Raw genomic sequence first — 22443 nt, 5'->3', positions numbered from 1 at the left:
GGAGACAGAAGTTATGAAGCACGCTGCTCCTTAACTTGTCTGCCAGCTTTGAGGCGGCGGATAGAAATCAACCTGATCGAATATGATGGGGTTGATTGACACTCCCTGCTAGCAGACGATTGGCGGCGAATCTGCAGGGGGCTTTATTGCACAAGAAGTTCTGGTGAACTGCTTGTGCAATGATAAATGCAGACAGTATATGCAGTCAGCATTTATCGATGTGCAGCAGACATGATACGCTACATCGTATCATGTCCGCTCGCACTTTGATAAATATGCCCCAAGGTAATCACAGGGGTAAAAAGTGTATTAATATAGCTGTGTTGGTTATGCAAAACTGGGGAATGGGTAATAAAGAAATGATCTATCTTTTTAAACAATACAAATTCTGGTGTAGACTGTCCCTTTAATTGAGGTGTTGTGCATAGCATAGGTAGCACTTGTGTAAATCATTGTGACTATTAATTGCTGTGCATTCAAAAACTATTTTGCACTAGTGTGTTACGTACTATGGTCTGAATTTTAGATGTTACCACTGGTGGGTTGGTCTAGCTCTTGGAAATGGGAAGTGTAATTAATAAACTGGCAACTAAGATGTTTAAACATTAACTGCATTGCAGATTTGTTGCACACAGTGTAAACTCAATTTACTGTCTAGCAAACAGCTATATTGCCTAATATAAGAGGTTGCATTTCTACAGTGTAAATTGTTTGTCTATTCACTTTGAATTATGCTGTATATTGACACTGAACATTATTTTATAGGGTAGTGGCATGCGTATCAGAGCGGCACAGGAAGCTATTCATTTGCAGCCATTTGAGGAGCACACTGAAATGCTTGTGCTGCGTCCAGAATTTTTTACTGTGTATGGGACAGAATTACCGGTCAGCAGAAGGAACTTTATGATGGTGATGTCAAATATAAACAGACTTCTCATTCGAGCAACATATAGCAGCGAAATGGAAGCCACCTACAGGTAAGAAGAGAAAGTGCAGTTATTACAATTTTAATTATATAAATATATTGCAAATGGTTGAAGGGCATGTTTTATTGATTTAAAGGGACAATTAACTAAAAAGAAAAACTTGCATTAAAAAAAAAATATATATATATATATATAAACAATGACACATGCTGATCATATTCTTAGATGTAGTGATGAATTGGTACTTGCTAAAAACAATAGTTAAAGGGACATGAAACCCTTTTTCTTCAGATAGAGCGTACAATTTTTATTTTTTTATTTTTTTTATTTATATTTTACACCAACAATGTGCCATAAACAATATAAAACAAGAAAATCAATAAAAACAAAGACAAGAAAAAGAAAAACAATACACATATTGGTACCTAAAAAACGCAAAATAGGTATGCAATTGCATTTCAATGTAAGTCAACATTGCATAATTATAAATTAAATGCTAAAACTAAGTTTCCTTCGCTTAAAGGTTCCTTGGCACACTGTTGGTGATTTTCTACAGATAACCTGGTAACACAAAAACCGGCAACCTGCCTTACAGGGAAATAAAATTAGGGATTGTTATTCCTCAACACTTCTAAAGGAATAAGTTTAGTTACAGAGCGTACGATTTTAAACAACTTTCCAATTTACTTCTTTTATCTAATTTGCTTAATTCTCTTATTAAATAACACAAGTACATTGAAAAGATGTTTAAAATCCCATGCTCTATCTGAATCATGAAAGAAAAAAGTCTACTATATAACCAATTCATAATCCACATGAAAAGGGATCCACACAACTTCATTTGTTATCAACTCATCTAATTCTGGAAAAAAATATTTTCTCCATAATTGGACAAATCTGAGTGACTAATCAGACATCCATAACCATATGGTATGATCAGTTTACATTTTAATAAAATGTTTCCAACAGTATATCAAAATAAAAGTTCACCAAAACATCTGAAACTTGTTCTTTATTTGTAAATAGTTGTTTTGCTCAATAAAGGTAATTCTTTATCAATTGCTGTTATTTTTCAGTACAGGTAGCCCTCATTTCACAATGGTTTGTTTAACACAGATTCCCAATAACAAGTCTTTTTGACAGCTTACACTCAAATTTGGGTCATAATAAATTGACATATTAATCAAAATCAAATTCTGTGGAGAACTGGAGGATTATATTTGAACACAACATTTTAAAGAGATATTTGATAGTGGAGGAAATATTAGTACTTCCAAGTCTCCACAACATAGAAACTCCACAAAAAATCCAGTCTGGACCCCAAACCAGGACTAAATACAAACCTGGATTAAGACATGGAGCCCTAGATTACAAGTGGATGAAAAATTAGTAGCATTGTAACAATGCTCTAGTTACATCAATAGCACTACTAACCTTTTATTACAATTTGAAAGTAAAAAGTTTCTGCGTTATCAAAAGACTCAGGTGCACTAACATCTGGAGGTCAGATAGTGCTACAACTCTAACTTTCCCTTTCCTCATAGACTTATATGGACCGTGAGGCAAAAGCTTTAGCTGGCTTTCGCTCATGTGCGTGAGGACAACTGTGTTAAAGCTAAAAGTGCATTAAGAAATACTGCAAATATTTTTTGTTCTCCACTTGGATGAAAATGTTCTTTTGATTTTTAAATATATATATATATATATATATATATATATATATATATATATATATATACACACACACACATATACATATATCTGTCTATCTATATATATCTATATATCTATATCTATATCTATATATATATATATATATATATATATATATATATATACATACTCATATATGGGCTAGATTACAAGTGGCCCACATTAACTTGTGCACATATAACAAGTTGAAAGTAAACGCAACCGCACAAGCGCAAACTAAATTTGCGCTTGTCGGGTTAGTGTGGCTGATGATTTTGCATAAAGGGTTAAGGCAAAAAGTTGCATTAAACACTACATAAATGCACAGTTACGTTCATATATAAACTATCTAATAAAAAATATTCACATAATATTAAAAAAAGTTACAAGGTTTCAAAGTTATATGGTATATGACAAGTTATTTGAATGAAAAGTGCTATAATGTGTATGTGTATATACATATGTATTTATGTGCATATATGTGTATTTATGTTTATATGTGTATATATGTATATATATATATATACACATGTAAACACATTTATACACATATATACATAGACAGTGGAGCAAAAAAGTATTTAGTCAGCCACCAATTGTGCAAGTTCTCCCACTTAAGAAGATGAGAGAGGCCTGTAATTTTCATCATAGGTATACCTCAACTATGAGAGACAAAATGTGGAAACAAATCCAGACAATAACATTGTCTTATTTGGAAAGAATTTATTTGCATATTATGGTGGAAAATAAGTATTTGGTCACTTACAAACAAGCAATATTTCTGTCTCTCACAGACCTGTATCTTCTTCTTTAAGAGGCTCCTCTGTCCTCCACTCATTACCTGTATTAATGTCACCTGTTTGAACTTGTTATCAGTATAAAAGACACCTGTCCACAACCTCAAACAGTGACACTCCAAACTCCACTATGGTGAAGACCAAAGAGCTGTTGAAGGACACCAGAAACAAAATTGTAGACCTGCACCAGGCTGGAAAGACTGAATCTGAAATAGGCAAGCAGCTTGGTGTGAAGAAATCAACCGTGGGAGCAATAATTAGAAAATGGAAGACATACAAGACCACTGATAATCTCCCTCGATCTGGGGCTCCACGCAAGATCTCACCCCGTGGGGTCAAAATGATCACAAGAACTTTGAGCAAACATCCCAGAACCACACGGGGGGACCTAGTGAATGACCTGCAGAGAGCTGGGACCAACGTAACAAAGGCTACCATCAGTAACACACTACACCGCCAGGGACTCAGATCCTACAGTGCCAGACGTGTCCCCCTGCTTAAGACAGTACATGTCCAGGCCTGTCTGAAGTATGCTAGAGAGCATTTGGATGATCCAGAAGCGGATTGAGAGAATGTCATATGGTCAGATGAAACCAAAGTAGAACTGTTTGGTAGAAACACAACTCGTCATGTATGGAGTAGAGAGAATGCTGAGTTGCAACCTAAGAACACCATACCTACTGTGAAGCATGGGGGTGGCAACATCATGCTTTGGTGCTGTTTCTCTGCAAAGGGAACAGGACGACTGATCCGTGCACATGAAAGAATGAACGGGGCCATGTATCGTGAGATTTTGAGTGCAAACCTCCTTCCATCAGCAAGGGCATTGAAGATGAAACGTGGCTGGGTCTTTCAGCATGACAATGATTCCAAACACACCGCCCTGGCAATGGAGTGGCTTCGTAAGAAGCATTTCAAGGTCCTGGAGTGGCCTAGCCAGTCTCCAGATCTCAACCCCATAGAAAACCTTTGGAGGGAGTTGAAAGTCCGTGTTGCCCAGCGACAGCCCCAAAACATCACTGCTCTAGAGGAGATCTGCATGCAGGAATGGGCCAACATACCAGCATTAGTGTGTGATAACCTTGTGAAGACTTACAAAAAACGTTTGACCTCTGTCATTGCCAACAAAGGATATATAACAAAGTATTGAGATGAACTTTTGATATTGACCAAATACTTATTTTCCACCATAATTTGCAAATAAATTCTTTCCAAATCAGACAATGTGATTGTCTGGATTTGTTTCCACATTTTGTCTCTCATAGTTGAGGTATACCTATGATTGAAATTACAGGCCTCTCTCATCTTGTTAAGTGGGAGAACTTGCACAATTGGTGGCTGACTAAATACTTTTTTGCCCCACTGTATGTATATATACTTTTAGAGCCCTTTCCACTTAAATACCTGAAAACAAATTTAATCAATTTATTAATATGCGAGCGGACATGATACGATGTAGAGTATCATGTTCGCTGCACATCTCTAAATGCCAGCAGTATATGCTGTCGGCATTTATCATTGCACCATTAGTTCTTGTGAACTGCTGGTGCAATGCTGCCCCCTGCAGATTTGCGGCCAATCGACCGCTAGCAGGGGGTGTCAATCACCCCGATCATATTCGATCGGGTTGATTTCTGTCTGCCGCCTCAGAGCAGGCAGACAGGTTGTGGAGCAGTGTTTTTTAGATGGCTGCTTTATAACTTCTTCACCGGAAACACGGGGCATTAAGCTCCGTACGGAGCTTGATAAATTGACTCCTTAAAATGTGTTTTAGTTTGTATGCACTGTATATTTTTTACATAAATGTGCTATGTAGTTTGAAATAGTTATTCATATATATATATATATATATATATATATATATATATATATATATATCTGTATATACCTATATATATTACTATATACTGTATATATATATATATATATATATATATATACACAGTATACTGTATATATATATATATATATATATATATATAACTTTTACAAAAAATACATCAAATATATATATATATATATATATATTTATAAATAGAATATTTTATCCAAGTGAAGAACATTAGAAAGTAAAATATTCATAAATTCCTTCGGTTAGAGCTGTACATTTAACTCCTGTCTGGTAAGCGTGTTTTTATTTCCAGTTTGCACTTTCCATTGAAGTCTAAGGGAGAAGAAGATAGCACCCATCGACTTTTGCTTGCGCGCAAACATTTTACTTTCAATCTGTAATATGCGTACAAAACCGCAATATTGATAGGGCACCTTGAACTGTCAGTAGTGCTCCACTTGTAATCTAGGCCTGAATGTTTCCACAAAAGCATCAAATCTGAGATACTTGGAAAAGCACTGAAGAAAAAGCAGATAAACCTCACTTGAATGGAAGAGAAAGAAAGAAATATACGCAAAAAAACAACAACCCACAGATTACCATTAAATCAGCGGACAAGGGATGAACAGTTGTAATTATGAACACTGATGACTGCATCAGAGAAATTAGCAGACAGCATTTGGATGAAAATTATTACAAGAAACTCCTATTTGACCCTACTATGATTACAAAATAAAAGTGCTGATAAAAATGATCAACAACTTACCAAAACACATTCAACAGCAACTCCTTACACTAATACCAAATTCCCATCTCCAGGCAATTTTTTACTTGTTTCCAAAGATACACAATCCAGATAACCCAGACCATCCTATAATCTCTGGCATCAACACGCTTACAGAAAACAAACAAGGACTCATTGTACACATACTGAAAGCCTGGTGCATTGTACAAAAAGCTTCCTACAGGACACCACTGATATACATAAACTCAAAAGTAAAAAAATAGCATTAAACTCAGTTCTAGTCACTATTGATGTTACTGCCCTCTATACAAATATCCCCCATGAAGATTATCAGAAACTTCTCTCCAAGAGGGATAATACAGAGAATATTCCCCTATTCCACTATACTACAACTGGCAGAATTTATCTTCAAACATAACAACTTCTGCTTAAATGTCCCAAAAGGAACATACACGTTATGTGAATTCTCTTATCTACTTACTTAAAACAGTGAGAGAGACTCATAAGATCTTTGTACAGGAATTAAAGAGACTTTACAGTTGCACTTTATAGGGCAATATTTCGATGTTTAGTGATTTATTGCCAAGTCTTACAGAGCAAGAAAAATGATAAAGGGATGCATTAAAATGTACAATACAAAGCCACTTAAAAAACAAACAAACAGCAAAAACAAATAATACTGGGGTACTTGTAATCTAAACTACAACACTTAAATATAATAAATAACCCAACATGATAAAAATATTGATGCTTATAGTAATTATGGACGTAAAATTAGATTAAAATGAAATATTTTAGGTTAGCCAAATTCTGACATTATTTTTAAAAATTGACACCCATTTCTTACATTCTCTCCTACAAAGGGGGTTTTAGACGACAAAAGCTTTAGGTTCACCACAGTAGTTTATTTACACACAACAATTCTGATCAAATTTGCTATACGTTCACTTAAAGAACCATTAAATGCAGTAGAATTGCATATTTACTAATTAAAATACAATGCAAAAGCACATAGGGGCTGATTTATCAATGCCTGGTGGACATGATCCACTCGCTGAATGCCGGCAGCATATGCTGTCGGCATTTAACTTTGCACAAGCAGTTCACCAGACAATGCCTGCCCCTGCAGATTTGCGGCCAATTTGCAGGCCGCTAGCATGGGGTGTCAATCAACCTGATCGTATACGATCAGGCAGATTGCAGAACGCAGTCCCAGAGGAGGCGTATGAGTTAAGACCGCTGCTTCTTAACTCTTATTTCCTTTCCGGTGAGCCTGAAGTCTCGCGCGGAAACAGATACATTAGGGGCCATTCGGGGAGTGATAAATTGGCCCCTTAGTCTGAATTTAAAAAAATAGATGTTCTCTGACAAATTTTATTTAGTTCCATTTTCCTTCCCCCTGCATCATGTGATAGCCATCAGCCAATCACAAAATGCAATTACGTTTGTACGGTGAATTCTTGCACATGCTCTGTAGAATCTGGTGCCTCAGAAAGTTTGCATATAAAAAGTGTGTGCACATTTTGATCATTTAAAAGCATTGGAAAGTTGTTTAAATTGACTTGCTCTATCTGATTCATAAAAGTTTAATTTTGACTTTAGTGTTCTTTTAATACAAACATAACCTACAATAAATGTTTAACTCTCCAAAATCAATATGACTACTCCATAAACTGTATTGGCCTTGTATAACTCTTCAATGATCAGTTGAGATATGCCTTGATACTACTTATATATTGTGTTAAATTTAAAACAAACAGCCAATGGAACCTGGTGGGTTAGAAATACAAAAAGTCAATAATTTCCTGCTTTAAAGGTCTGAGATTCAGCACCCTTAAATGCCAGTATTATGTATTACATCGAAATGTATAAGGAATAAGAATGAGCTCACCGAGGAACAATTGCACTGCAGCGTTCTTAAATGAATAACTGTGGAAACTGTTAAACACATTAAAACTCCATTTTCCAAATAGCAGAACCTAATGAAAATTGGAAAAGCTTGTGGAATACAAATGCATTGTATTGCAAAGTAAAATGCTTTTGTGTACAGCAGTTTCACATCACGCCAAATTTTATTAACCATAAGAGGAGGCAAAGCAGATGTAGTTGAAAAAGAATTGGATTCAAGAATTTGACTGCCTTTATTTCTTCAAATACAGTGATTTGTAGGCTGCGGTATTTTCACTTTGTATTGATGTTTCATTCATTTTTAATAGCTGGGAGGAATGCGATATGGGAAATGAAAGTTATTACCAGTTTCAGATGTATTATTTATATATGCATCACAGTAATTTAGCGTACCTGAAAATTACTTTTTGTTCCTTTCACCCCCACCGCATTGAGACTTTCAAGTTACTTTGTCACATATATTGTTATGCAGTGAAGCATTCATATTTCTAACTATTTTATTTAATTTATTTATTTTCTTAATTTGATTTTATAAAGCTAGAAATCTCTTGTGTCTCCTAAACATTTATTCTTGTATAAAACCTTCTAATCGAAATAAACATTGATAAATAAGATTCAGTTTTAACCAATCAGGATTCTTCAAAAACTTTATAAGTTAAGAAGATTTTCCACTTAATGCCAATCAGCACCTGGACCTTTATGTTATCCTTTAATTTAAGGGCTATATATATATATATATATATATATATATATATATATATATATATATATATAATTTTGGCTGACTGAAAGGGTTTAAAGCTAGAATACATGACGTTAGTCAACATTGAGTGCATTGCTAGAGCATGGATTAAATTTCCCAGAAAATTTACACTGAGGAATATCAAAGGAGATCCATTGGGTGCTTGGTGTTCTTTGCTAGATAGGTTCCTGCGCTGATTGGAATCTCTTGGATGATGGGATTGCTTGATAAATAAAAAAGCTAAGGATTTGATATAACATTGCTCCTTCTCACATCATTCCTGACTGGTAAATTACATGACCAGGGTTAAGATAAATAAAAATATATATAAATAGGAGTGTATCTGGAACACACCCAAACTGTGGCAAGGGAAGACAGAACTACAATAGACCTTCAGTTGTCAAATTAGGCTGAAGACAAACATTTAAGGGATAAGGATGTAGGGAACAAACATTTTGATGAGCAGTAAAGCTTTATATGGGGAATTGTTTGATTTTTAAAGGAAGTCTCTTTTAAAGGGATATTAGACAGTAAATACATACTATGATTACGGCCTAAAAGCCGAAATGCATCAGCGGACCTCACAGCCACAGCCTACAAGTGTGCTATGTATATGTGACTTTTATTACCCTCAAATAAAGGATTACCTTTTAAACTTCTCCGGGGACTCCTTTGTTTCCTTTTTGATGACAAGCACATACATACTAGACATACTGATGTATTTAAAGCTTTAGAATAATATGTAGATGTATTTTACCATTATATTATTTGTTTAACCCCTTGAAGACTGGGAATTTCACAGAAATACTTGATCAAAAGACCGGAGAATTTTTACCATTTTTGCTATCACTCTATTTGAACAGAAATAGACAGTTGTTTTTTTTTTTTTATTTACCTATCGGTGTATATTTAATGCCACCGTTTTGCTGCCAAATGTGATCATATTAAAAAATTAACTTTTTCACAAACTTTGAAATTATTTACACATAACTACTGCAGTCATAAAACAAATGAACATTTCTGAAATTCCCAGTAGTGAAGGGCTTAATCAGGTTGCTTGTAAGTTTAATTTTAGCTTTAGTGTACAGATTACCCTCCCACCTGAAACTTTCCACCCCCTGATTTCTACCTGATTCCTCCCAAACAGTTATCTTCCCTACTTAACCCCCCCACTGATCACCACCATCTTTTGTACTGGCAGACAGTCTGAGTGTCACTCTTTGAATTCGTGATCTGTCTTCATATGGTAAAGGGAGCATTATGAACGCTCCCTTACCATATGAAAGCAGATACCTTCTGCTTCTGGCTGCCATAACTAACAGCTGGGACTGTTGGTACTACATCAGCAGGGTACGCTAGGAAAAGAACCCTGTGGCATAGTACCTATGTCCTAGTGGCTTAAAAAGTCAAATTTTGATGACAGAGTAAATTTTTAGTTTCTATAAAGTAATTTAGATTCCCTTAAGTGATGGGTGCCACCATGTTTTAACTAGTTGTCTATTTATCTCTCCCTAAATGGCTTTAACTGATAACTGCAAAACAATTCACTTTATACTAAATTTATGTTGATGGCTAGCTTCATTGTCTGCACACTAGGCCCAGATTGGCTCCTCAAAAACAACAAAAGAATGGTGGGTGAAGTTTGGCTATTGAAAAATCATTGCAGTAAAATAAGATATTAATTTGTTCTAAAAAGATTAGCATTTGCCTGAAATGTTATTCTATAGAAACACAACAGAAATGTATTCTCTTTTTGAAACAAATTTTTTTATTGAGGTTTTTTTGTACATCAACACAATAAGTATATAAGATATTGTCAAGCTGAGACAGTACAGTAATTAGACAATGAAGTAATGAAATAATGCCTAACTTCAACAATACTAATAACTAGTATGCTAAGTGTATAAACTAGAATATATCTGTAAGATCAAACAACCAGGAAAAGAGGAGGAGGCATATATCAGTGGAACCTTATTTTCTATATGATATGATATAGGATGTAGTAGTATATGGGAAGTTGGGGGGGATCAGCAGGCAAGAGCTGCTTTAAATTGAGGGGGAGGGCGCTCTAAATGTTGATGTAGGGACCTAAGGAGCTAATATTGAACTTACATTTGAATGGATTCTAGATTTCAATTGGTTATACACTATTCACCATAATGTAATAAAAAGGTATCGGAATTTAACCATATATGCGGTCACTTCTGTTCCAAGAGATAGTATGGAATCCAGAGACCTGACGTATAGGGAATCAATGACATAGTAAAGTGGCATCCTGATTTGTTGTTAGGACCTATACTGGGGATATCTATAGAGAAAATGGTGTTGGGACCTCCCTCTATACCTCCACCCAGTGCTAAGGAAATAAACCAAATAGTATTATCTTATCCACATTAGTTAAACATTGCTGGAATAGATTACCAACATGTAACATTGCATAGAGATGATATCAAAACAATTGGCCACTCAGTTGGGCTACTTGCGTTAGGTTCTTGAGGTTTATCACACTGCTACGGTGTAACACATCCCAAAAGCTATTAGCAACTCTGATTTCTGTTAAAGATTCAGTTAAATGACCAATACCTATGAGCAGTGGTCAGCACATATGTGGATGCGCATATGTCTTAATGACTAATAACAGTTAGAGTGCATGGGATAGTGGTATGGTGCGATGCATGTATGGAAGCCTATTGATCAAATAGTGCCATGCATGAACAATCAGAATCTCTCTGTAAAGTGATGCTAAAACTGCAAACATAGTGATATGTAGACTAACCTATAGATACCCAGTGCAGCTTACAGAATAACAGTGAGGCTCTGAGAGAGTTGTATGTCTAGTAGTAGTCATGTAATAGTTATTTCTGAGTAAAAAAAAAAATGATCTGGAGGAGGTAAGTCAGTGACTACCTATTACATGCTATGGGGCCATAATAGACAATTACATCATATAAAAAAAGAATGTGCCCTATGTATAGATCTAGCCATTTAAGACAGGGAGGGGTGGTCTATCTGTGAAACTTGATAGTGAGAGTAAGGGTGCATATTGGTCTTCTTTCCATCCTAATAACCTTATTAAATGATTAGCCATGGTCCATAGCTTATGTTCTGGGGGAATGAACCTAAGCAGTACATCAGCAGATAACAATACAGGTTGAAAATTCATGCAAAGCTCTAATTGCAATGCGTACATAGTCATAAAGGGTGTTAGCGACTATAGATATAGTGTTAGATTATGGCTAGGACTGGTAGTTAAGCATAGGAGTGTAATAGCAATCTGATGTATGTAATATATTTGTGGCCTCAGTTGTATCTCAACTGCCAATGAAACAAGTATACATGTAACTGTGTGGGTGTTTTTTTAAACCTGTGAAGTCTCTCTATCTAGCTGTTTTAAGTCAAGTTAATAGCTTGAGGAGAGCTGAACCCTCTAATAACTAGGCATGAAATATTCTTTGCAATATTAGCTTATTAGTAAGGTAGGTTTAGTTTCAAAGTATTGTAAAGATCTATGTTGCTATCTGCGGTATAGATAATTAAAAGCATATAATAGATACATTGTGTGGATGAGGAGATACCAAGAAAGTTTACTAGTATGTCCGGAGCTGGTAAACTGGGGTGTCCCAAGTATCTCAGGGTGAGAAGCATAGGGGGTAGGTCTAAATCAGCCTTTGTCTGCTTGAAGGAAAAGTGTTCCCTCTTGTCCATCAGACTGTCTGCAACTTCTGAAGATAGGGAGACTGAATAGCTGGAGGTGTTCATAGGAATGCACTGTGTTGTATTAGTGTAACTCCTGGTATGTGTTTGAGCATCAGCATATTTAACTTTTTGACGCCGCCCCACCAACGTCTTTTCTAGTATGGTGTAAGTGTTGAAGCTATGTTCTCTCGTGCCTAGTGAGCGGATGTCAACAGAGAGCTGGCTTTATCTTAGATCCATCAATTGTCCTAGGCCTTCGAGAAGGGCCACTACCGTAGCCAGGTATTCCTCCATAATCTCATGAGCACAGTCTGCTCTGTTATGACTAAACATGAGGGATATTGTGAAGAAAGATAATATTCTCTCTTATGAGCATCCAGGCTATATATCCAGATAAATCCCCAGCTTCAGTTTCACCCAACATAACCGGAGTGAGGATGATGTAGAGATCCGTGTGTTAGACCCCCATCAAGTATTTATCAGCCCATGATCACGCACCCAAGTAGTGGAGTAGCAATCAAATAGTATATTTCGGTTGTGGATAGTTTTAGAAAGCCAAATCTGTGATTGTTCTGGGTGGATTGCAAATAGCTCCATAGATAATTGTTGGATTAGGTTATCAACCTTCGAAGCTTTAGTATTTTCTGTCCGCCATGGCTGCTTCTTGGCCACGCCCCCAGAAATGTATTCTAATCGCAACATGTTTACTGTCCCTTTAAGTCTGTAATAGACAAAAATATACTTTTAATTTTTCAAAAATCAGTCTCCTCAAACATACTACCACAGGACTGGAGTAAATCTTTTCACTGATAAAAAATGAACCAGAACATATTTGGAAGCTACAGACTAGAAATGTTTACATCATGGTGAAGATACTAGAGTGTATTAAACATATTATATTCAAGAATATATTCATGAAATTGCCTTTGATACAGTGTTATATTGAACATTATTATTTAGTGACTGGTAATTGCAGATTTAATTTACACTTAGATAAACTACTTGTTGAAAGACAGGAAAGCTGATTAAGTCAGAGTTTCCAAAAACTTTAAAAGTGGGGTTCTAAATTGAGATTTATAACTGTAAGTTGTAGATTTTATATTTTGGAAGCAAAAATAAGCATAAAAGCATGGTACAAAATGTGATAAAACAGAGGTGTCAGACATCAGTTTCAAAGGCAGATAACATATTGACGTATTAAAGGGGGCATGGGTGCAAGAGGAGAAAGCATAATTTTGCCCATTATATACATCTCTGGTAACAACTCACTTTGAGTGTGGAGTTTTGGGTACCAATTATTAAAAAGGAAATTACAGAATTAGAAAGTGTTTAGAGAAAGATTAAAATTAGTGTATTGGAAGATATGAGGTAAAGTACAGTTTCCCTTTCTAAAAACCTGTATGGGATTTCTTAATATTGGATCTTTCTAGATAATCTTGCCTAAATTGGGAGCTTTTAAGTATCTAAAACTAAGAGGCTGATTTACTATGGCCCGAATGGGGCCAACTCGCCCTGTTTCTGTGCGAGCCTTCAGGCTAGCTGGAAACAGCAGTTAAGAAGCAGCGGTCTTAAGACCACTGCTCCTTAACCGGATCTGCCGCCTCTGAGCAGCGTACAGCAATCAACCCAATTGAATACAATCGGGTTGATTGACACCCCCTACTAGCGGCCCCCTGCTATCCGCATTCAGCGATGTCTGGCGAACATGAAACGTCCGCCAGACTTTAATAATTTGGCCCCTAAGGGTCTGATTCTCTATAGCTCTCTGGTTAGATTCTATTAAATGCCTTGTCAATATTATGAGGTCCCTCAGGGATTGTTTGAAAGGTAATTTTTGCTTTGGGAACTATGTATCTCATTAAGGGGAGCTCCGTAGGCTTTATATTAAGGAGACACTTACTTTACAATAAAGCGCTCCGTAAAATAATCGGATGATTTCACTCCATGTCAGCAAATGTTTGCTTTTCATTTGCTTGCAGTTTTCTGATTGATGCAAAATTAGTATGCAATATCTTTAAAAACATTTCTGTAATAAAGTCACAGAAAAGGGAGTCTGACAGGCACAACTATAAATTTACTCACTCAAATATTCTGTGCAATAATGTTATACAACTGTCCATTTTCTGAGTTAAAATGTGTTTGTTTCTTTCATTTGTAGACTCAGTTCCGTTACTCTCACATTAGCTAGAGAATATTCATCGGTCGGAGACCCTGCATTTTCTGTAGAGATCTGTCAGTGCCCTCCAGGATACAGTGGAACGTCATGTGAGGTGAGCATCAATTGCAATTTTAAGGAATGTTTGTTTTCTTTTACAATAATCACAATGTACATAAAATCCTACTCGAACACACTGTGGAGAGCCAGCATTCTTCTTTGTAAAATAATACTAACAAATCATGAGATTTATAACAAGGAATTATGCTGATAGGATGCCAAATGCAATACTGGATTCATAAGCATGATGCCCAAAGGAAAAGATCCCACAGGTACCTCTCATGCAGCATAAACAATTTTAATATTATAAATGTTATTAGTCCACAACACAATATTACTGAGTAGCAAATGTGAGGCACAATATGATTATGAATACTTTATATTGAATGTGTGTATGTAGATAGATAGATAGATAGATAGATAGATAGATAGATAGATAGATCTCAGAGAAGTAAACATCACTCACTGGATTTTGAAATAGTGTTCAGTTATTAATAAGTGATGTTTTAGAGACATGAATCCCCATCCTCAGCCTAACACATATTGGTATGTCGGTGTTTATTGGGTAGCTGGTGATTAAAGTGGTAATGGTAATATTTTTTTTTCTTCCATAAAGTTTTAGAAATAAATTGTTAAAGTTTGAATACAACATCATATTTAAATAAGTAAAGATGCCACATAAGAGCAAAAAAAAAAAAATGAATACATTATTTAAAAAAATTATAAACTGCTTAACAATTCTCAAAAAATGCTAATTTAGATGTAATTTTAGAATTTATTTGCATAAAGAGACAAAGTACAATGGGCAATTACAAGCGTTTTCCCATAAATTGGCATAACAGCTGAATTTGAACATTTTCAGAATAACACCATGGGGTCAATTACAATCTATAGGGCAAAGTGTTTTCAGCAGGTTTTGGGCCAAAAAAGGGCACTTTTCATTTGAACACACTTTTTAACATGAAACCAAAAAGTTCTCTGCAATAATACAATCCATTTTCTCAACACTTTTCAACAGGTTTTCAATACCACTTTAAACTTTTTGAATTTGACACCTAAAAGCACTTGACAAAGTCCCAAATTAACTTTTTTTTCATGTTTGCAAGTATTGCAACACAATTCAGAAATATTCTATTATGTTGCTTGCGTAGAAGTGAATTTGTATACATGGTCTAGATTCATTAACACTCTGTTCATAGGGATTGTATAGTATGTCGGCAGTGGGCAGGACACAAATTTACATATGTATATATTCAATAAGGGATATCCTGTACGGCTAATAGTATTTGCAGAAAAAGCGAGAAAACGGAAATCACAACTGCAACATTTAAAATTTGCATTGAACAATCATGTCCTGCAAATATTCATTTCAAATTCCCACTCACTTTTTCTTTATTGTCAGTTTCTGTACTGTTGTGTTCATAAATAGGATTTTAAAGGGACACTGAACCAAAAATTTTCTTTCGTGATTCAGATAGAGCATGCAATTTTAAGCAACTTTATAATTTACTCCTATTATCAATTTTTCTTCGTTCTCTTGCTTTCTTTATTTTAAAAAGAAGGCATCTAAGCTATTTTTTTGGTTCAGACCCATGGAAAGCACTTTTTTATTGTTGGGTAAATTTATCCACCAATCAGCAAGAACAACCCAGGTTGTTCACCAAAAATTGGCCGGCATCTAAACTTAAATTCTTGCATTTCAAATAAAGATACCAAGAGAATAAAGAAAATTTGATAATATGAGTAAATTAGAAAGTTGCTTAAAATAGCATACTCTATCTGAATCATGAATGAAAAAAACTGGGTTCAGTGTCCCTTTAATTGGAGTAAAATTCTCATTGCTGGGATTTCACCTGCTTGCAGTTTTGTCTTGTTTGTTGGTGGCCAAGTTGACATTTTGTTTTTTAAATTAGAAGACGCAACAATCTTGTTGTTTTTTTTGTTTTTTTAAAAAAAACATGATTTACAATATCCATAACCTCAGTTCTCCATCTTCTTAAAGTAATAGAAACTGTGCAAAGACAAACCCTGGTCTCTACAGTTTTCCCGTTTCTGCAGCACTTTTTGCAGCTACATTAATACAATACAATCCCTCCTGTATGTGTTTGTAAATTGTCTCGTACAAGTCTTATATTGTTTTATTTAAATGAATTGTATCCATGGACTGTGCTGCGGAATATGTTGGCGCTTCATAAATAACGTATATAATAATAATACAGTAAACCTCATCACTTAGTAGTTTTACGATTTACAGAAAAAGGCTAGCATCCCAAAAGTGCCTCTTCACTGTTGATGTTGAGACTGATATTTTGCGGGTATCAACTCCTGCCATTCCTGCTCTGTAGTTATCATCATCCATCAATGCCAATCACACACTGAACAAGTGGCTCTACATACATGTGTGCCCTCCCCTGGAGGTGTATTTTTGAGGTTTATGACCTGTCAGGCCTACCTACCTAGCTCTGCTGCCTGCTGCTGGTGCCACTCCTGCTTCTGCCCTTCCTGCTCCTTGGTTTTCATCATCAATCTAAGTAAAAAAATCATAGTAAACTGTTACTCGCTGTATCCAAGGGTCTTTAAGCACGTCCTTGTCCTCCTCCCTTGGAGGTGTATTTTTGGGGTTTGTGTACTGGAGGCCTACCTAGTTCAGTAACTCTGCTGCCTGTTGCTACCACTCCTGCTCTGTGGTAGTCATCATCCGTCAATGCCAGATCCTTAGGGAACTGCTGTGTCCAAGGGACTCTAGTAAACTCATGTTTGTCCTTCTTGTTTGGAGGTGTAATTTTGAGGTTTATGTACTGCGGCCTACCTAGTTCATTAAGTCTGCTGCCTGCTGGTGCGGTCTCTCTTACTCCTGCCCTTCTTTGAATTCAGTCTCCAAGCTAACTAACTAGTAACTACAAACTTGTTATGGAGCAGGTATGTGAGAAAGTGAGGAATGTGGGTACTTAAGCATGAGGGATTTAAAAAAAATGAGAGAGCTGAATAAAAAAAAAATTGTATGTAAAGATTGTAGTGCTGTGAAGTTGAAGGTTAGAAGAGGATTGAGACAATAGGATGGTGGGAATAGGTAGTACTAGTAATTTATATAATGTTTATAAGTATCAAATTATTTTCATTTAAATTTATTGTTTGAATTATATTTGTAAACATCAGTGGCTGCAGTTCCTATGTAGGGCTGGCCATCAAAATAGGCCTCTTCATTGCCTCGACTGTTGTGCAGTAAACTTTGGGTTAAACAGGCAGCCATGGTAATGCAGTCATTGTGTGGGTAATAGGTGGGTGGGGCTAAGGCAAACAGCCTCACTGGGAATTTGCTTGGTATGCTAAATGTTCAGTCCAGGCCTCAGTCTTGGTGTCTCAGATCTTTAAATCTATTATATATCTTTATATAAGCCAAAAACCTTACAATAATTAAATAAATCAATAAATAAAACTTTTGGATTCTTGTAAAAGCACATAACCTATTCACATTTCTGGTATGAAATGATAAAAAAATTATGAAAAAGTACATAATAAATGACATCAAGCAGATTCATATAAAATTTTACTATCTGGGTTCTGTGACACAAACTAGCTATTGTCAAGGTAAATAGTATGACTGTACAGAAATGTACTGTATTTAGTGAGAGTCACATTTGAAAATGATGTCAATTAATGACAAGGACTGTCTCTTCATATGCTTTTATCATGATAAACATTAATGATGTGCTTAATGCACAATGACTGATGTTGTTTTTCTGTGGTTATTCATAGCTGAATATAAAAAAGGGTATATAAAACTCTAGGCTTTGTATCCTGAATGCATCCGTTCAAATATGTAGTACGATCAAGAAGGCATTGCTTTTAGCTTTGAAGAGAAAAGAATTTTGTAGGAGTCATGCCTTCAAGGAAGTCATTTTATAAAGCCAAGATGCTTTACTTCACAGAGCTATAAAGACGGTGCCAATTATAGAAAGTCTTGGGGCATAGTGGTGTCATCTTTCCTCTTCTTTATAGCTCTCTGCTCCCGCCTAAGAAATTGACCATTTTAATCGCATTCCCTATTCAATTCCTGTTGATTTTCTGAAGGTATAAGTAGGCACAAATGGTCCAAGATATATAAAGTTTATTACTAACATGAAAGAAGAAAATAATGGTAAACTATCACAAGATTTAATAGACACAAGATATTTTTTAACCAGATGATGTCATTAAAAATATCAGTGAGTAAATAAACGTGCATTATTACACTTATTTAACATTGATACTGGTTATGTTTGTTTCTGAAATATATGAAATAAGGCAAATGTTAAAAGAAATATAGGTCACATTTTGTCAGGTAAACCCAATATTCTTATTTTTCCTTTTCTGCTTATATAAATGAGTATAACATAACAGAAAAAAAAAGAAACCTGCATTTGTAACTCTGGGAAGAATCACTACTGAGCATGTCAGGTGGCAACATAACTGAGCAAATGTACAGGACTGTGGACTGTTGAAAATCAGCTAATTTGTATGAAATACCGTAATTTAAAAATAATAAAATCTATAAACTCCAAACTACCAAAGGTCATTAGTTCAAGTGAAATCTATCAGCATGCTAAGTTTCATGAAAATACATTCAGCCGATTGTAAGGCAGTGTAAATTTTCTGAAAAACAGTGCTTCTTTTCTACATTAAATAACAATAATAATAACAAAATTGCCAAATTTCTGCCCAATTTTTGTTTTGAAAGTTCTGCAACTTTAAAATTTAACCTCTTAACAGACCAATGGTGGCATGAAATATACCAAAATGGGCCTAGATCAATACTTTGGGTTGTCTACTACGCCACACTAAAGCTAAAATTAACCCTAGAAGCTACCTAATTAACCCCTTCACTGTTGGGCATAATACAAGTGTGGTGCGCAGCAGCATTTAGCGGCCTTCTAATTACAAAAAAGTAAGGCCAAAACCATAAATGTCTGCTATTTCTGAACAAAGGGGATCCCAGAGAAGCATTTACAACCATTTGTGTCATAATTGCATAAGCTGTTTGTAAATAATTTCAGTGAGAAACCTAAAGATTGTGAAAAAGTAATGATTTATTTTATTTGATTGCATTTGGCGGTGAAATGGTAGCATGAAATATACCAATATGGGCCTAGATCAATACTTTGGGTTGTCTACTAAAACAAATATATAGATGTGAAGGGTTTTTCAGGGATTCCTGACAGATATCAATGTAACTATCGCTAATTTTGAAAAAAAATGGTTTGGAAATAGCAAAGTGCTACTTATTGCCCTATAACTTGCAAAAAAAGCAAAGAACATGTAAACATTGAATATTTCTAAACTCAGGACAAAATTTAGAAACTATTTAGCATGGGTGTTTTTTGGTGGTTGTAGATGTGTAACAGATTTTGGGGGTGAAAGTTAGAAAAAGTGTGGGTTTTTTCATTTTTTTCATCATATTTTATAAAAAAAAACTATAATAAATTATATGATATATTGAAAATAATGGTATCTTTAGAAAGTCCATTTAATAGCAAGAAAAAAAATGGTATATAATATATGTGGGTACAGTAAATGAGTAAGAGGAAAATTAGCCCTGGTCCTTAACGGTAAGAAAATTGAAAACTAGTCTTGTCACTAAGGTGTTAAACTATTTATTTTTTTCAAACTTAAAGGGACAATTTATACTTAAATAGACATTCAATATTTATTAACCCTTATGGATTCTTGTTACAGGTCTGTGCCCCACTGACCACAGCACCATATACTGATCACAAGTAGCAGAGGTGAACATGTGAGAGAGAATCAGGGGCAAGTAAAGAACAAGAGCAAAATGATATAGACTTAGCAAGAAATTAAAATAGAGACATTAGAGCATGTGTTAAAGTTATTTTGATGAATTAAATGTTTTCTTCTGCATAATTTTAATGTATAATAAAGAAAATACTATAAAATAGATGTCTAATAGGGTATCCGTAGATGAAAGGGACACTCTACACCTTAGTCATGTTAAAGTCTTACCTTAGATTAAGCTGCAAATAGCCTCCTTTCTATATCATGCAGCAGGAATGGTAAAAAAAGAATATTGCTTCTGGTCACTTTAAAATGGCTGCCAAACTCCGCCCACTGATGATGTCATGATCCGAGCTGCATATGGAGTGCAGACACAGAAGCCTCACTATTTGTATTCAGCAGAGTGTCAATGCTATTCAGCAGAGTGCCCAGATGCAGCTTGGATCATGATGTCATCAGTAGGTGGAGTTTGGCAACAATTTCAAAGTGCTTAGAAACAATATTATTTTTAAAATAACATTTTTTTTGGTTTCTGCTTCATGATATAGAAAGGGGTGCAGGAGGCTATTTGCAGCTTAAAGGGACATGAAACCCACAATTTTTATGTTATGATTAAGATAGAGAATACAATTTTAAACAACTTTCTAATTTTTATCTATTATCTAATTTGTTTCAATCTCTTGGTATCATTTGTTGAAGGAGCAGCAATGCACTAATGGTTTCTAACTGAACACATGGGTGAGCCAATGACAATCGGTATATATATGCAGGCACCAATCAGCTGCTAGAATATAGGTTATTTGCTGCTCCTGGGCCTGCCTAGAAAAACCTTTCAGCAAAGTATAACAAGAGATTAAATTATTAATATCTCTCTTTTAGTTTCTTGCTACACTTTATATAATTTTGCTCTTGTTCTTTACTTGCCCTACATTGTCTCTCACATGTTCTCCTCTGCTACTTGTGGTCAGTATATGGTGCTGTGGTCAGTGGGGCACAGACCTGTAACAATGGGTTAATAAATAAATCCTTTTCTATGATATGTGTAATACATGCAAGGTTTATCTATGGATAATTGTCTCTTTAACTTGACCTTTTCTTCTCATTTTCATTTTTCTTCATGCTTTTTTTTAAATGTTTCTTAAGCATGAACGTTTTTGTGAAAAATATATTCAGTGTAATATTTCTAAATTTGCATTTCTAAAAGTATGTACCTTGCTGAAAATAAACATGATTGCTGAAGGTAACGGAAAGAGAAATTTGATAGTCGAGGCATCTAAAAAAGCTTCTGAATATACAGAAGAAGCTGCATAGCCTTAAAGTGACATGAAACCCAAATTTTTTCTTTTATGATTTAGAAAAAGCATACAATTTTAAACTTTCCAATTTACTTCTATTGTCTAATTTGCTTCATTCTCTTGATATGTTTTGCTGAAAAGCATATCTAGATAGGCTAAGTAGCTGCTGAATGGTGGCTGCACATAGATGCCTCGTGTAATTGGCTCACCCATGTGCATTGATATTTCTTCAACAAAGGATTCCTAAATAATGAAGCAAATTAGATAATAGAAGTAAATGTTGTTTCAAATTGTATTCTCTATCTGAATCATGAATTTTTTTTTTATTGGGTTTCATGTCACTTTAATGAGTTAAAGGTCCCTTACATGTATATTGTTCCAGGGATTGACCAAATGGCAGGAGAAAGACATATACAAAATATACAAACACTAATCCAGATTGACCACATCCTAAATAATCACACAGATCCACACACTGCTATCCTCATGGACATTACCACCACCACCACATTTAAAGGCAAGGTACTCAAATATTTGTACCATATAAATAAAAGAGCAGCATTTAATCATGTTGAAAATAACACTATTAATTTGACCATGTGATTTTTTCATTACTAACCCATATTGCCAAATATTTTCCAGAGACTTTCCAGGACAGGATAGTGAGGGAGACTTGTGTCAGTGGTGCAATGGTGTTTAGTGGGAGGAGAGGCTGGGTCTTGAGTGTGCTGTAGGCATGTTATATGTGGGGTTGGATGGAGCTGGAGTGCTGTGGTGATATACTTAGGTTCACTCACAAAAAGAAGTCTCTTCTATGAGACAAACCT

The 22443-nt window shown here is 35.2% G+C and overlaps 1 protein-coding gene across 6 annotated transcripts in view; it reads left to right on the top strand.

Moving 5' to 3' along the window:
• The window catches only part of LAMA2 (laminin subunit alpha 2), a 1406020-nt gene that overhangs the window by 698118 nt on the left and 685459 nt on the right, over positions 1-22443 (top strand). For all 6 annotated transcript variants that reach the window (XM_053710700.1, XM_053710701.1, XM_053710696.1 and 3 more), the window contains exons 14-15: positions 766-977; positions 14496-14607. In XM_053710700.1, the coding sequence (XP_053566675.1) occupies positions 766-977; positions 14496-14607 (324 nt within the window). The remainder of the gene's footprint in view (positions 1-765; positions 978-14495; positions 14608-22443) is intronic.

Source organism: Bombina bombina, chromosome 4 (assembly GCF_027579735.1).
Source record: "Bombina bombina isolate aBomBom1 chromosome 4, aBomBom1.pri, whole genome shotgun sequence".
Classification (NCBI taxonomy): Eukaryota; Metazoa; Chordata; class Amphibia; order Anura; family Bombinatoridae; genus Bombina; species Bombina bombina.
This window is presented reverse-complemented; position numbering and strand designations above follow the sequence as displayed.